The 15,453-nt window shown below is 37.0% G+C and overlaps 2 protein-coding genes across 2 annotated transcripts in view; both read left to right on the top strand.

Annotated features, from left to right (window-relative positions):
* Nucleotides 1–7,041, top strand: part of LOC127959651 (ATP-binding cassette sub-family C member 4) — a 31,629-nt gene extending 24,588 nt beyond the window's left edge. The window contains exons 23-30 of the mRNA XM_052558945.1: nucleotides 13–123; nucleotides 1,005–1,105; nucleotides 1,487–1,678; nucleotides 1,764–2,009; nucleotides 2,364–2,536; nucleotides 2,614–2,719; nucleotides 3,999–4,133; nucleotides 5,777–7,041. Coding sequence (XP_052414905.1) covers nucleotides 13–123; nucleotides 1,005–1,105; nucleotides 1,487–1,678; nucleotides 1,764–2,009; nucleotides 2,364–2,536; nucleotides 2,614–2,719; nucleotides 3,999–4,133; nucleotides 5,777–5,866 — 1,154 coding nt within the window. The 3' untranslated portion in view covers nucleotides 5,867–7,041. The remainder of the gene's footprint in view (nucleotides 1–12; nucleotides 124–1,004; nucleotides 1,106–1,486; nucleotides 1,679–1,763; nucleotides 2,010–2,363; nucleotides 2,537–2,613; nucleotides 2,720–3,998; nucleotides 4,134–5,776) is intronic.
* A 6,856-nt stretch (nucleotides 7,042–13,897) lies between these two features.
* sox21a (SRY-box transcription factor 21a) lies at nucleotides 13,898–15,004 on the top strand. Its single transcript, XM_052558966.1, has one exon. It carries the CDS (start codon nucleotides 14,199–14,201, stop codon nucleotides 14,889–14,891), a length of 693 nt encoding a protein of 230 aa, XP_052414926.1. The 5' UTR covers nucleotides 13,898–14,198; the 3' UTR covers nucleotides 14,892–15,004.
* Nucleotides 15,005–15,453: the final 449 nt, after the last annotated feature.

The raw sequence follows: 15,453 nt of genomic DNA, 5'->3' as shown, positions 1-15,453 counted from the left end.
GTGCTCCTGCAGAGGCTTGGTTCCTGTTCTTGGTCACTTCCCGCTGGTTTGCAGTGCGCTTGGACGGAATGTGTTCGGTGTTTGTGACCATCACAGCCTTTGGATGCCTTCTTCTTAAAGACAGTGAGATATCCAAAGCATGCACACTACTAACCGAAACAGTGTTGAAGGGCTTTTTACACTGATAGTGCACTGAATCCTCTACTTGGAGGAGATCTGACAAAACTATCATTTCAAAATACAATATAAAAATGACATATACACCATTCAAAAGATTGAGGTATGTCTTTTTTTTTTTTCTTTTTTTTTAAAGAAATTAATTATTTTATTCAGCAAAGATGTATTAGGCCTAAGTGACACTACAGACATTTGAAATGTTTCCAATAAAAAACTGTTTTTAAACTTCCTATTCATCAGAGAATCCTGAATAGTCGCAGTTTCTACAAAACTATTAAGCTATTAACTATTAACTGTTTTCAACATTGATAATAATAAGAATTGTTTCTGAAAATTCAGCTTTAACATCACAGGAATAAATTACATTTGTAAAATATATCAAAATAGGAAAGCATTATTGTACATTGTAATACTATTTCACAGTTCTGCTGTTTTTAGTGTTTGTTTTATTAAATAAATTCAACCCCAAGATATTTTTGATCCAAACTTTTGAATGGTGTTAAACAATGTTTAGTTTTTCTTAAGTGTGATACAGTATAATGTATTCAACATGAAGAATGAAGTGGCAATGCCATCATTTTGATCAAATTTATAAAGAGAAAATGGAATGACGGGGATGGTCTGGTGAACATCGGTTTCCTTTGAAATAGAAAATGTTTCAGGTCTCAGTAATCAATGGTCTTTAATTGTCAGTTTGCCAAATTTGATTTAAGAGTAAGATTTTTCACTGTCAGTGGGAAAATCCTTAGAGGGTGTTTAGATAACCGTTGTTTCTTTTCAGTATTTTTGAGACCAGTATGTGAATGGACTGTGTCTGCTTCTCACAGGTATGAAGGCAGGAGATGTGGGATTGGCTTTGTCTTATGCAGTCACCCTAATGGGAATGTTCCAGTGGGGCGTTAGACAAAGTGCAGAGGTGGAGAACATGGTAAGAACCTAATATCTGAATTTACTGAAATGTCCACCGCATTTCCACTACTCTGGGCTCTGTAAAATATATTTATGTTGAGTCTCTTTGGCTAATCAAGGCTGCATTTATTTCATGAAAACATTTAGTAAACTGATTTATGTTTTGAATATATTTTAAATTGAAATATATTCCTGTGATGCAAAGCTGAATTTCCAGCAGGACTCTAGTTTTCAGAGTCACATGATCCTTTATAAATCATTCTAATATGCTTATTTGATGCTTAAAAACATTTCTGTTTATTATCACTGTTGAATACTGCTGCCAGAGCTAAATTGATTCATATTTCAAAGATAAACCCCTCAAAAACTGATTTGCTTTCTGAATAATGTGTCCGTCTAGATGACGTCAGTAGAGAGAGTTGTCGAATACACCGAGCTAGAAAGCGAAGCACCTTGGGAAACCCAGAAACGCCCCCCTCCCGACTGGCCTAGTCGTGGCCTGGTAACCTTCGACCGGGTCAACTTCTCCTACAGCTCTGATGGACCTGTCGTCCTCAAGAACATCTCGGCCATGTTCAGACCCAGAGAGAAGGTGAGTCCGGCGCCGCAGCTCCAGAGCCTCGTGTCACAGTCTGTCAGGACGTGTGCGCTGATGTTTTCTGCTCTGCATTGATCAGGTTGGGATCGTTGGACGCACCGGTGCAGGGAAAAGCTCCCTGATTTCAGCGCTGTTTCGTCTGACGGAGCCAGAGGGTAAAATCTTAGTGGATGGAGTGCTGACCTCAGAGATCGGCCTGCACGACCTCCGCCAGAAGATGTCCATCATCCCGCAGGATCCCATGCTGTTCACAGGAACCATGAGGAAGAACCTGGACCCCTTCAGCCAGCACTCAGACCATGACTTATGGAACGCTCTGAAAGAGGTGAACACACACTCAGTGTAACAGAGGCCTGCAGGAATGTGCATTTTACAATTTTTTCTTCCACCGTTCAATACATCAGTCTTTCTACTTGTGTTAAAGCACAAAAAACATGCGCACTGTGTTGCTCATGTAACTTGCTTCTCCACATTTCAATCTCATCAAACATCTTAGGTTCGTGTAATCTGATTCTGATCAATAATATTTATTTAACACTATCCGCATTTGATGAACCATAACGATCTTGGGTAAACATTTTCTGATGTGAACTTTTCCCCAGTAGATCTACATGATGATTATAGCTGTACTACATTATTAAGTGGTCTTGGAGTGAATCTGAGATTTGTTTGCTCAAAGGTCCAGCTGAAGGCTGCTGTGGAGGAGTTGCCTGCTAAACTGGAGACCGAACTGGCCGAGTCTGGATCAAACTTCAGTGTGGGTCAGCGGCAGCTCGTCTGTCTCGCTCGGGCCATTCTGAGGAAGAACCGGATTCTCATCATTGATGAGGCCACTGCAAACGTGGACCCTCGGTGAGTCTTTGACCTGGCTCTGAGATTGTTTACACAAACCAATGTCAGAGCATTTCAGAACTGTTTGTGTTCTACAGGACTGATGAGCTGATCCAGAAAACCATCCGGGACAAGTTCAAGGAGTGCACCGTCCTCACCATCGCACACCGACTCAACACCATCATAGACAGCGACCGCATCCTGGTGAGTGCAAAGAGAGAGCGCTCTTTATCATAATGCACTGTGGGAATGTGTAAAGTTTTAGTACAGCAGCCAATATTCAAAATAGTCAACACGCCTCATTTAATTTACATAATTTCATAACCATTTAAATAAAAAAAAAGTTACATCTTTCATATACAATTTAACCTAAGCATCAGTTTTTAAATTAAAAATGTAACATGGTTAAATATGGTTTTAATAAATTAAGATCAGATACAATATGGTTTTAATTGAAAGATTGTAAGTAATGAAATCACATGCAGATTTTGAATGCATTTTGAGAGTTTAAGGAATAGTGAGAATTTTTTTTTTTTTTCTTAACTTACATCACTTCTCAATCATATCATTCCAAACTTGCATGTTTCTTCAGAGAAATTCAAAAAGATGTTTTGAAGTTTTACGTTTTCATGCTGATTTTTACCATACAAGAAAACTGTATATTAGGAACTATATATCAGGAGCATTCAAGCTCAAAGACAAAATGGCGTAATAAATTTAGCGCATTACATAGCGCAAAGTACTTTTAAGGTACTTTTTAACCTCTTCTGTATATTATATGAACAGCAAATCAGTAACTGCTATGGAAGACCATTTCCGCCACTGAATAAAAAAAAAAAAGGTAATTGCAACTTTCTATCTCACAATTCAGACCTTTTTTCTCTGAATTGCATGATATAAACTCACAATTCTGACTTTTTTTTTTCTTGCAATTCTGATTATTTAATTCTTAAAAAGTTAAAAAGTCTTTATAATTCTTTATTCAGTTCTTTATATCATGCAATTCTGACTTTCTATTTCTGCGTTTTTATGTTTCACAATTATGACTTAAACTCGCAATTGTAAGTTTATATCATGCAATTCTGAGAAAAAAAGTCAGAATTGTGAGATAAAAATTACCTTTTTTAATTTTTATTCAATGGCGGAAACGGGCTTCCATAAACGACAAAAGTTTTAGGTCTCAAAAACCTTAAATGCATATATTAGAGCAGCAGTTTCTACATTTTGGGTTGAAAGTGATGAAAGTAATGACTATTACGAGTAAGTAAGTGAAAGTAAGTCAAAGTCAAAGCTGTAAGTGCCGAGTTTGACTGACTGAGTCTTTTTGATTGATTCATTAAAAAGAATCAATTCATACGAATCATTCATTTATGAATTTGCTGCAGATACCAGGTCCAAATATCACATTGTTTGGTTCTAATGTTTATTTCATGGAATCAGTTCTGGAAAAGATATCAAAAACAGATGTTTGGTGCTCTCTCAGGTTCTGGATGCTGGTCGAATCCACGAGTACGATGCCCCTCACGTTCTCCTACAGAACCAGAACGGGATCTTCTACAAGATGGTGCAGCAGACGGGAAAGGCAGAGGCGGCCTCTCTGCTGCAGACCGCCAAACAGGTGAGCAGAGCACCGCATATCGCTGTGAAGTCTCCCTGTCCAATCGCCAAATATCTGCCACATGTACCTGTGCCAGAAAGCCACAATAAGAGCCCAAGCCTTTGTGCTGTCAGTCAGTATTAGATTCCCCCTCCTCGGTGGCATGTTGTTCTCCCTTCGGATCGGGTTCCTCTCCGCCTCCTTCAGCCGGTGAGCTCATTCTCCTCGCCGGCCCCTCTGGAGCTGACCGCCGGGGCTTCAAGCACACATCCACCTGATATCAGACCTCTCCGCCATTGTGCGCTCTGAATGCCGGCTCAATTGAGAGTATATCTGATAGTGTGGCCAACTGTTTGTCGGCCATGCTTTGTGTTGTTGGGACTTTTCTCCGTGTATCTGCGGGGGGTGGGGCGAACACCAGGTGCTTTTTCTTCTTTTTTGTCTTTGCGCTCATTGTTAGCCTTGAGTGCTTTTAAATACAATGAGAGGTTTTGATTACTGCATAATAATGATATTAAATAAGAGGGGATTTTTACTTCCATTCAGCCTGCTGTGTTTAGAAAAGCATTGTCGGAGAGGGTTTGGGAACAGAGTGACGCCTTTCATCCGTTTCCAGGTCTCATTAAAGGGTCACATACACTACTGGGCAAAAAGTTTGGATCAATGATTATGATTTTTAATGTCTCTTATGCTTACCAATGCTGCATGTATTTGTTTAAAATACAGTAATACTATTACAGTTTAAAACAATAGTTTTCTATTTTATTATATTTTAAAATGTTTTGTATGTAAATGTTTTTGAATGTCTTTTATGGTTACTGCAATTGTTTGATCAAAAATACGATAAGTACAGTAATATTATGAAATATTATCAACATTTTAAAATAACTGTTTTCTATTTTAATAGATTTTAAGATGTAATTTATTCATGTGAAGCAAGGCTGAGTTTTCAGCATCATTACTTATTACATATCTTTCAGAAATTATTCTTATATTATGATTTGATGAACAAGAAACATTTCTTTTATTATAGTCTGGTGTTAAAAAAAAGATTTTTTAATAGATAATTTTATTGTGGAAACTGACGCAGTACCATTCAATCAGATTAAAAAAAATAAACGAAATTAATACTTTTATATGCATTCAATTAATCAATAGTGATAAAAAAAAATGTGTGTGTGTGTGTGTGTGTGTATGTGTGTGTATATATATATATATATATATATATATATATTTATTTATTTATTTCCAAAGAAGTGCTGTTGTTTTGAACTGTCTATTAATCAAATAATCCTGAAAAATGCATCATAATTTATGGAAAAATATTAAGCAGCAAAAACTGTTATCCATTATTAATAACTGAGCAGCAGATCATCATATTAGACTGATTTCTGAAAGATCATGTGACACTGAAGACTGGAGTAATGATGCTGAAAGTTCAGCTTTGATCACAGGAATAAATTACTTTTTCAAATATGTTTTAATAGAAAACCTTTATTTTGCATTGTAATATTATTTCCTAATATTACAGATTTAATTGTATTTTTAATCAAATAAATGCAGCCTTAGTGTAAGAGATTTTAAAAAGCTGAATCATTCCAGTCTTTTGACCATTAGTGTACATCACACTAACCATGTTCTTCTCTCTTTCTTTTGGTTGGCAGGCTTACATGAACCGCAGTCCGGTCCACCAGCTCAACGGCTTCGCCACCACAGGAGATGGCAGCTTGGTTATCTACGAGACTGCTTTATAACGGCCCGCGAAGAGCCTGATGTACACAGTGCACAGCTACACCCAGCATCCTCCTCCTCCGGAGGGCAACGGACACAAGCTCCGCCTCCTCGCCCCCAACACCAGGCTGAGTGGAGCCGGAGACATGTGCATGCGCTCACTCTGAACGCTCCGAGACCGCAGAGCCACAATCACACCAGCGTTCTGATTTCTCCAGTATGATAGGCTAGAGGTTGTACACCACTGTATGTTATGTTTATTAATATGTGCCTTAATGTGTAAGTGTAGTACCAGGAGTGCTAGGGGCCAAAGAGATGGCCTGCCTTTGCTCTAGTCAAACACTATGTTGTGAACTAGACTCGTTTAGTTTTCTCGGTGCCTTTATATTACATGAACCACAATAACTCCTGATTCTGACAGCAACAGTCAGGACTTTAAACGTACTGAGAGGGCTCTATAAAGCAGTCGAAAAACAGCACTTATTTTTGTTTACTTATTATTATTATTATTATTATTATTATTATTTGTTGTTCTGACACTATCTGCCTTAATCAAAAACCATCAGTGATGGCTAACAGAAATCAAATGCTGGGTAACAATCATTTCTGTAATGCTGCATTGTTTATTGGGCAAAGAAACGTTCTTGTGCAATACACACAATCCTGAACTTTTTTCTTTTGTGTTTAATGTAACCGTTAAATGTCATGCTGGTCGCGATTTCCTTGAACCTTTAGAAAAATAATTTTATTTTTATAATTTGTTTTGTGAGTCTGAGAATGAAAGGGATGTTGGGTGACTGCACACAGCAACACCGGCAGCTTTTCTCTGCTGCTCATTGTCTTGTCTTTCTTTCTTTTTTTTATGTTTTCAATTTTTTATGGTTTCATTTGTGTTTCATGGAGAGGTAAAAGAAGAGAAAGTCGCAGTATCAGCCACAGAAGATTTTTCTGAAATGCATTTTAGCCCAACAGATTCGTTTAAATTAAACAACTTCTTGGTTATTTGTTAAGAATGAAGTTTTTAAGTTAATGTTTGTTGTCATATCTCATCTGGATTTGTTCTGTTTGAATTAATCAGTGTTTTCTGTTCAAAAGTCAGAAGTACATTCTTTGCACTTATGTTAAATATGTATTTGCAATTGTTCTGTCATGTCAGATTCTTGTATTTGGATTAAACCACTTGGTATCTCTCAAAATATATATTGTGTGTGCGTGTGCTGTTTAATGCAGAATTTATTTTACAATTAATGAATGAATTATTTTTTTATTATTATTATTACAGAAAATTATCCAGTTATTTTATGGATATTTCAAATCTAAAATGAAGTGGAAAAATTCAAATTACTGGTAAAACACCTAAAAAAATAGCAATTATAAATACAGTATATTGTACCATATATATATATATAATTACAGTATATAAGCATCTTTAGTTAAAATAATTGAAAACTTATTTTCAAGTCATTTGAGTTTAGTTTTTAAATTCAAGAATGTGTGCAAAATAAGTCACAAGTAACTTTTTTTTAGCTAAGGTGAATAATAATGCATTAAACATGGCTAATTATCGTAATATAATTGAATATTTTTGGTAATTTGCATGTAAGAAATTAATAAAATAAGACATATATATATATATATATATATATATATATATATTCAAATCCAATAATCTTTAACTTTGATTTTTTTTATTAATTTTTTACAGCACAGGTGATGTACAGTATTTACAATATCTGCCAGCAAAAATATGAAGCTTGAACTGAAAGAAAAATAAAATGCTTTTTTAGGGAATCCAAGTGCTTTGTGCCTAATTCTTCCAGCATTATTTATTTACTGATTTTAAGTAAATCACACTGGATGAATGTTAAATTGACAACACCAATCATGTCACAGGGCACAGTATGTTATCCTAAGCGTAATTTCCATATGGATTGATTACGGCTGGGAAACCCCCAGTATTCCAATAACCAGTAGAAGAAAAAATGTTGTCCCTTTACATCCCGCTCCATAATGGCTTTGAGATTTGGTGCCGGAGGTGACAGCAGGTATTTGTTTACAGTCTGTCATCCGTGTCCCATGGTGTTTTGAGACTATGTTATGTTAGTGCATAAAGGAATTAACCTGAAGGCAAAATCCTGGATTGACTGAGAACAAGAGGCGATGTGTAAGGCAAGCAGGCATCGAATCACAGCCTCTTGTCCTCAACATTTGTGGCTTTGTCTGTAATCGTAACCATCATCTCTGGAGTGTAAGCGATACTGTAGGCCTTTCTCCTCCTGGATGGACAAACAAAAGTGTGAGATCTTTGCAGTAGACGATCCTATTGTGTTCAGTTCAAAGGTGTGCACAAGAAGGAATGCTTGCCTTTACTTCTTCATTGAAAAAGCACTTTCAATACACTTTGGTAATGCGTAAAAACTGAGAGAAGATATGAAAGGATAGCCAGATCCATTATTATGAGAGATATGTGGTATGCTTCCCTTACAGCGATGATCTCATGGCAAAACTAAATACACACTTAACCATGTGAAGTAGGCCAGAGTTACCTTCATCCTGTGATTTGGATGCATGTTATTTTCATTTGTAAAGTGAAATATGCAATATCTTATTAAGATTATTACATTTCCTGACATTATTATGTACAGTGGCACCAAAAAAACACATCACTGATTGTGGAAACTTTACACTGGACCTCAAACAAACGTGGACTGTGTGCCTCTCCTCTCTTCCTCCAGACTCTGGGAACCTGATTTCCAAAGGAAATGCAAAATTGACTTTCATCAGAGGACATAACTTTTGACCACTCAGCAGGAGTCCAGTCCTTTTGGTCTGACGCCGTCTGTTGTACAAGAGTGGATTGACACAATGAATGTGAAGCTGAAACCCATGTCTTGCTTACATCTGTGTGTAGTGATTCTTGAAGCACTGACTCCAGCTGCAGTCCACTCTTTGTGAATCTCCCACACATTTTTGAAAGGGTTTTGTTTCACAATCCTCTCCAGGGTGCGGTTATCTTTATTGCTTGTACACTTTTTTCTACCACATCTTTTCCTTCCCTTCACCTCTCTATTAATGTGCTTGGACACAGAGCTTTGTAAACAGCCAGCCTCTTTTGCAATGACCTTTTGTGTCTTGCCCTCCTTGTGCAAGGTGTCAATGGTCATCTTTTGGACCACTGTAAAGTCAGCAGTCTTCCCCATGATTGTGTAGCCTACAGAACTAGACTGAGAGGCCATTTGAAGGCCTTTGCGAGTGTTTTGAGTTAATTAGCTGATTAGAGTGTGGCACCAGGTGTCTTCAATATTGAACCTTTTCATAATATTCACATTTTCTGAGATACTGATTTTGGGATTTTTCTTAGTTGTCAGTTATAAAGATCAAAATTAAAAGAAATAAACATATGAAATATATCAGTCTATGTGTAATGAATAAATATAATATACAAGTTTCACTTTTTGTATAGAATTAGTGAAATAAATCAACTTTTTGATGATATTTAATTATATGACCAGCACCTGTATTTGTAATTGCATGAAAACAGAGAAATATATAAAAAAAGATGCAACTACCTGTGTGTGTAGACATTTTATTTATTTATTTTCTGTGGAAGAAGAAAACACATTTGCAAGAAATTAAATTCAGAATTCTGACTCAGGTCAGAATTGCAAGACATTTTTTTGTTTGTTTTTTTGTTTAGTTTTTTACATAAATATTATGCACATTGGCTCCAGAATACTGTTTTGATTTTGGATTTTTGAATTCTGATGTGATTAAATTCAGACAAAACAAAACAAAAACCTTCTGACAGAAATTGCTTTTCTGGAGCAAATCGCTTTAGAGGAACAGGGAGAGAAGCTTTTGTCATGCTACCACCCCCATTTTTTGCTTTATGGCATGGTCTTAATATCAGTTGCAAAGCTGCACAATGTTCTGATGAAGGTGACCGTGCCTTTAGAAATCAGTGTGACATAGAAAGCAGCTGTTTGTTTCTGCTTTGGACCGCTGCAGTCTGCGCTCACAATGAAGACTGATAACTGATTGCACGCTTAAAGATTGTTCCCAGTTCAAAACAAGTTCTACTGACAGCATCTGTGATTTTCTGTTGTTTATTACCTAAAATATATTTTAGTCTCATTCTTCGACTTCGTAAAAAAGCATTTGTGTTAAAGTGCCAACCTTATGAAAGTCTTCATCTTTCTCACAATTCTGAATTTTTCTCTATAGAACTTGCGGGATATAAAGACAGAATTGCAAGATATAACATCAAAATTATGAGATGTAAACTCGGAATTGGGTCTTCTGAGTATATCTTGTTATTCTATTGATTATAGAATTGATTATTACATAATGCAATTATGAATTTTCATCTCAGAATTGCATGTTTTTTATCTCAGAATTTTGTTTATATCTTGCAATTTTAAGAAAAAAAGTCAGAAATGCATGTAAAAAGTCAGAATTCTGAGATATCTTATAACTCAAAATTCAGACCATTTGAAGTTTAAAATGTGACTACTTGAATTATTTTCTATTAAAAGAGACACTACCACAATTAAAACTCATTTTCTACGGATTCTTTGACAACTATGTATTGAAATGTACAATGTAGCAAATGATTGTACATAAAACAAATTATTGGATGTTTTTTTTTTTTGCATTCTTTTGACTTTTTTGTAAATACAATTTCTCAATGAAAGTTGTTTTAAAAAAAAATGTTTTTCCAGTGTATTTACAAAGCAAATTATAAAACAGTTTGTCATCAGTTGTACAAACTTAACCTCCAAAAACTTTTTCAAGGTTTCATAGTCTCGTTAACAAAGAACTTCAACAACAATTTGTGATGGTCGAGCATGTCCGATGACTTTTTGAGAGAATAAACGTTGGCTTTTCTCTCCAATCCTCTCTATTCATCCCGTGTTTTCTTCGGACCCAAATCCCTGTCTTAAACTCCAGCTGTCATGGTGATAGATGAGGATTCTTCCCCTTTCTGTCCTTTTGTTAACGGGCCCAAACTCTCAGCAGTTTCTCTTTCGAACAAAACCTTCAAATGACTCTGAGTGAATGTGATTAGGTTGAAGGACCTCAGACAAATTGAGTGGACAAAAACACTGCTCATTGTCCTGCCATTTGCTCCCATTGTTCCCATTCTCCGCAGTGAAAGCCTTCAGAACATTAGCCACACAGTGTGACCATCCTTCACTCTCACTGGAGCTGTCCTTTTATCTCCTTTCACATTCACTGGATTCATTACGGCCTACAAAGGACAGCCAACAAAACAGCTTGTGATGTCAGCTGGATTCTGGGTTCCTCGTGGGAGGCCTGTGTGCTGGACGCTGGAGCGGGTCAAAAGACTCGGGACCCATGTAATGGTACTGGGTGGCCGTACGTTGTGGTAGATACTGCATGTCATCCGTCTTGAAGGACACTGTATGTTTTAGACATTTCACGAGGAATTCATCAGAATGATAGACTTATTTCATGGGCAGTGGGACTTGTTTTAATGTTTCATGACCGGTTCTTGGACCCTTACTGTTGTGCGCCATCCAGAATTCAGAATTCCAAGTCCATTCCTGACAGAATGCAGAAATGAAATTTGAATTTAAATGTAAAGAAGAATAAAAAAAAAAATTAAAGATATATAAAAATAAAAAAAATGTGATTTAATTTTTACTAGAAAAGCATATTTTGTTACTACTAGGTTGACAAAGCCTTTATCTTTAGACACCCCCCCCCACCCCCTTTTTTTTTTTGTTTTACATTTTTGAAGATTTATAGGCCTTATGGACAAAGAAAGTTATAGATTTTTTTCATGAATGCTTTACCTGTGTTGACTTATTAATATTGTGATGTTTTGTCAGTTAGGTTAAATGACTTCTGCTGCTGCATTTTTCAGATATGCAAAGTATTATACAAGTTTTATATGTAATTTCACACAAAATGTTCAAGTGTGTATGATGTGCCTGTCTGTATATGTTTCTTCCCCTTTAATTAATGTGTCAGTCTTTCTAATTTCCTGTTTTGGCTCATCCTATTCACAGTTAGCATTGTGTCTCTATCATAGAGATAAGTTTACTGAGCTCTTTTTAGTCAAATTTCATACCTGCTTTAAAAAGTTCATTTTAATTCATATCTATGATGGCATTATTCTCTTTAATTATTTGATTATTTCCATGTTTTCACTTCATTTAAGGTTGTTTCGTTTTCTGTCACCATCAAACACAAATGTAAAGCAGAACTGCAGACTGCTTTATCTTTTATCAGATTAGAAGAAGTGTCAAACTGTTGCCTGCTGGAGGTGCACATCATCATCTTTGTTCAAAAGTTTACACCCCAGCTCTTAAAGGGATAGTTTACCCCAAAATGATATTCTGTCATCATTTACACACCCTCAAGTTGTTTCAAACCTGTATGAGTTTTCTTCAGCTGTTGAACACAAAAGACGATAGCCAAACATTGACTTCCATAATACAAAAAACAATACTATGGAAGTCTATGGGTGCCATTAGCCGTTCGGTTGCCAACTTTCTTCAAAATAGCTAATTTTGTGTTCAGCAGAAGAAAACCCCATTCAGGTTTGGAATGGCATGCGGGTGAGTTAACTGTAAAAGAATTGTTTTTTTTTTTATGGAATTATCAATTTAATGTATTGTATTATCTTGTTTTTTTTCACCTTTTTAATAGCTGTGTATGAGTCCCTCATTTTGTTCTTGGTGTAGAATTGTCCTGGTTTGTCAATGTTGCAAAAGTTGCTAGAAAAGCAAAGAATGTGCATAACTGATTCCTTACACACACATACTCTCTAGAACACAAATGTTAAAAGCATTAAAAGCTTTGGTGTTTCTGTCAAAGCGCAGTGGAGATAAAGTACTGAAGGCAGGGCAGAGCTGAACGTACAATGGCCCTTCTTCCAGCTGAAAATTAAAGGATTTCTCCTTTTAACGCATTGTTCTTTTCTTCCGCTCTCTCCAAAGGACTTTCTTTTCCTTTCTGCTAAATAAGCTTCTCTTTGAGAGATACCCGAGAGCACTCATGCAAATCCAAGATGCGCTGCGAGATGTTTTCAGGAGAATAAAGGGAAGGCTAAACACAGAGCCGGTTTTAAAAGTCATTTGTTCCTATAATTACTCCCGAGGACATTGTTCTGGTGTGGTCCTGACTCATGACTGACACCTTCCAGTTCTCAGGGTGGGACCGCTCCATAAAAGCAGTTACAAAAGAATCTTATCACTTCCTGTGAATGAAAACATGGTAGGAATTATTGTTCATTTATTGTCCCAATCAAGCAATGGTTTAAAGTATAAGAGTGAGCTAAACTTTGTTGGCAATACTTCATTCATTTGTCACACTGAAAATGGCAAGTCGAGTGCTTTGCACTGTGGGATACAGTAATGTTTGCAATGTGCTCTGTTGCATGCTGTTCATTATGGGAAATGTAGTACAGGTTGACAATTCATATACACTGTAAAAAAAATTATAATCCAGAATACTGTTCTTACAGTTGCATTTGGGCTTGGGTATAGAGCCTGACTGGCTAAAACATACATTTCCCGCAAATACTATGTCCATGGTTACAAGCTGATTATGGAGATTTAAGTTTATGCAAAGATAAACCATTAAAAGAAACAAAAGAGTGTAGGATTTCTTAATAAGCACTTCCTTTCTCCAGCAACCCTCTTATATTGAAATCCATTCAAAAGATTGCATTTTAATCACATAGTAACAGAGAAACACACTGAACAGGTTAACTGAACTTGTCGGGGTGCCTTACAATGACAGTATCGGTGGGAAATGGAATGGAAGCGGCCTACTGCACTGAGTTACTAAAACAAAAGTGACAGCTTCTTCTCTGTTGAGTATTTATTAGATAGATAGATAGATAGATAGATAGATAGATAGATAGATAGATAGATAGATAGATAGATAGATAGATAGATAGATAACTGTCCCACAGTGCTGCTGCTCATAGTGTTTCTAGATTTCACAGGACACACCCACACTCACGTCATTGGTCTCAGAACGAAGGGACACGCCCACTTCATTCATAACTCTGCGCAGGCGGCACAAATACACGCAGTGATGAACATTTAACCCCAGATCACTACAGAGACTCACTCACACATCGCGCCTCCATGGATAACAACTCAAACCATTGGAACTTGTTTGAAGAGATAAATATCTGATTTTTGCAAGTTACACTGAAAAAGAGTCAAAACGTATTTCTAGGCGCAGATTCTGAATTGGTGCCATGTTACAAAGGTAGCCCGGCCAGGTCTGACTGAACTGTGCGTCAAAGGAACTTTGGGCTGCTTTCCGGCGGACTGAAGTTGAAAAGGAGCAGCAGAGGAAACTGCTTCAGAAATGGCAAAGCCTATGGACCATGTTAAACGCCCCATGAACGCTTTCATGGTGTGGTCGAGAGCCCAGAGACGGAAGATGGCACTGGACAACCCGAAGATGCACAACTCTGAGATCAGCAAACGCCTCGGAGGTGAATGGAAACTCCTGTCAGACTCCGAAAAAAGACCTTTTATTGACGAGGCCAAACGCCTCAGAGCCGTTCACATGAAAGAACACCCGGATTACAAATATAGACCGCGGCGAAAGCCCAAAAACATGATCAAAAAAGATAGGTATCATTTTAATGTGACGTACAATCCGGGTGACAGTGACCCGCTGAAAACAGACTCACTGAGCGCGGAGAAGTCGTCTGTCGCCGCTGCTACCCGGGCGTTTTTTACTCACCAACTGTCCACAAATCCCTATCCGTTTCTCGACCTGACCTCCAAAATCTCGGAATTACCCCCTGCACCTTTCCCACATTACTCAATGCTCGGGTATCCCGGGGGATTCTCCGCGTTTCACGGGATTCCCGGACTTCTGGCAGGTGCGCCGCACGCTCACCCGTCTGCGGGTAACCCGGGCCACATGGTGCCCTATAACTGCCTGGGCTGGCCGGGATCTGGACCTGCTGTTCCTTCATCGTACGTGCTTTTACCAGGAATGACCAAAGCTCAGCATGAACCTTATCTGACGTACGCTGCGGCGATATGATCATGGAAATGAATGGACCACGGTGTTCATGTGCTATAAGGTCACGTGCACTTGTTTAAATCTCTGCATTTTGTAATAAATAAATAAATGTTTAAAGAGTTGAATCTTTAATCTTTTTTATTTTTATTTTATTTTTACATTGCACTTGTGTAGTTAGCAGAACTTTGCTGTAAAAACAATGATGTTACTAGCATAACTAAAAAGGCTACATATAACTAAATATGGCATTTTGTTGGCTGTATATAATGATTTATATATTTGATTGATATAATGTTAATATGCCAGCCTATTAGAGCTAATTCAAATGTTACTCTAAAACGTGATGATAATAACTATGATCACATGGTATGACCAGTAATAACATAAAGACAGAGCACAGTGTTATACACAAACAAAACATGAAATAACATTAAATAAACAACATAACATTCAAATATACATAACTGACGAGTAATTACAGAAAATGTTTAATACATAAAATGTTATGGTTCACAGAAGGATTTAATGTCTATCACCATAAATTATGAGGTCATTCATACATGAAGTCATACTTGGTACTGTC

This window comes from Carassius gibelio, chromosome B6, assembly GCF_023724105.1.
Source record: "Carassius gibelio isolate Cgi1373 ecotype wild population from Czech Republic chromosome B6, carGib1.2-hapl.c, whole genome shotgun sequence".
Lineage (NCBI taxonomy): Eukaryota > Metazoa > Chordata > Actinopteri > Cypriniformes > Cyprinidae > Carassius > Carassius gibelio.
Note: the sequence above shows the minus strand (reverse complement) of the source record. Positions and strands in the feature narration are given on the sequence as shown.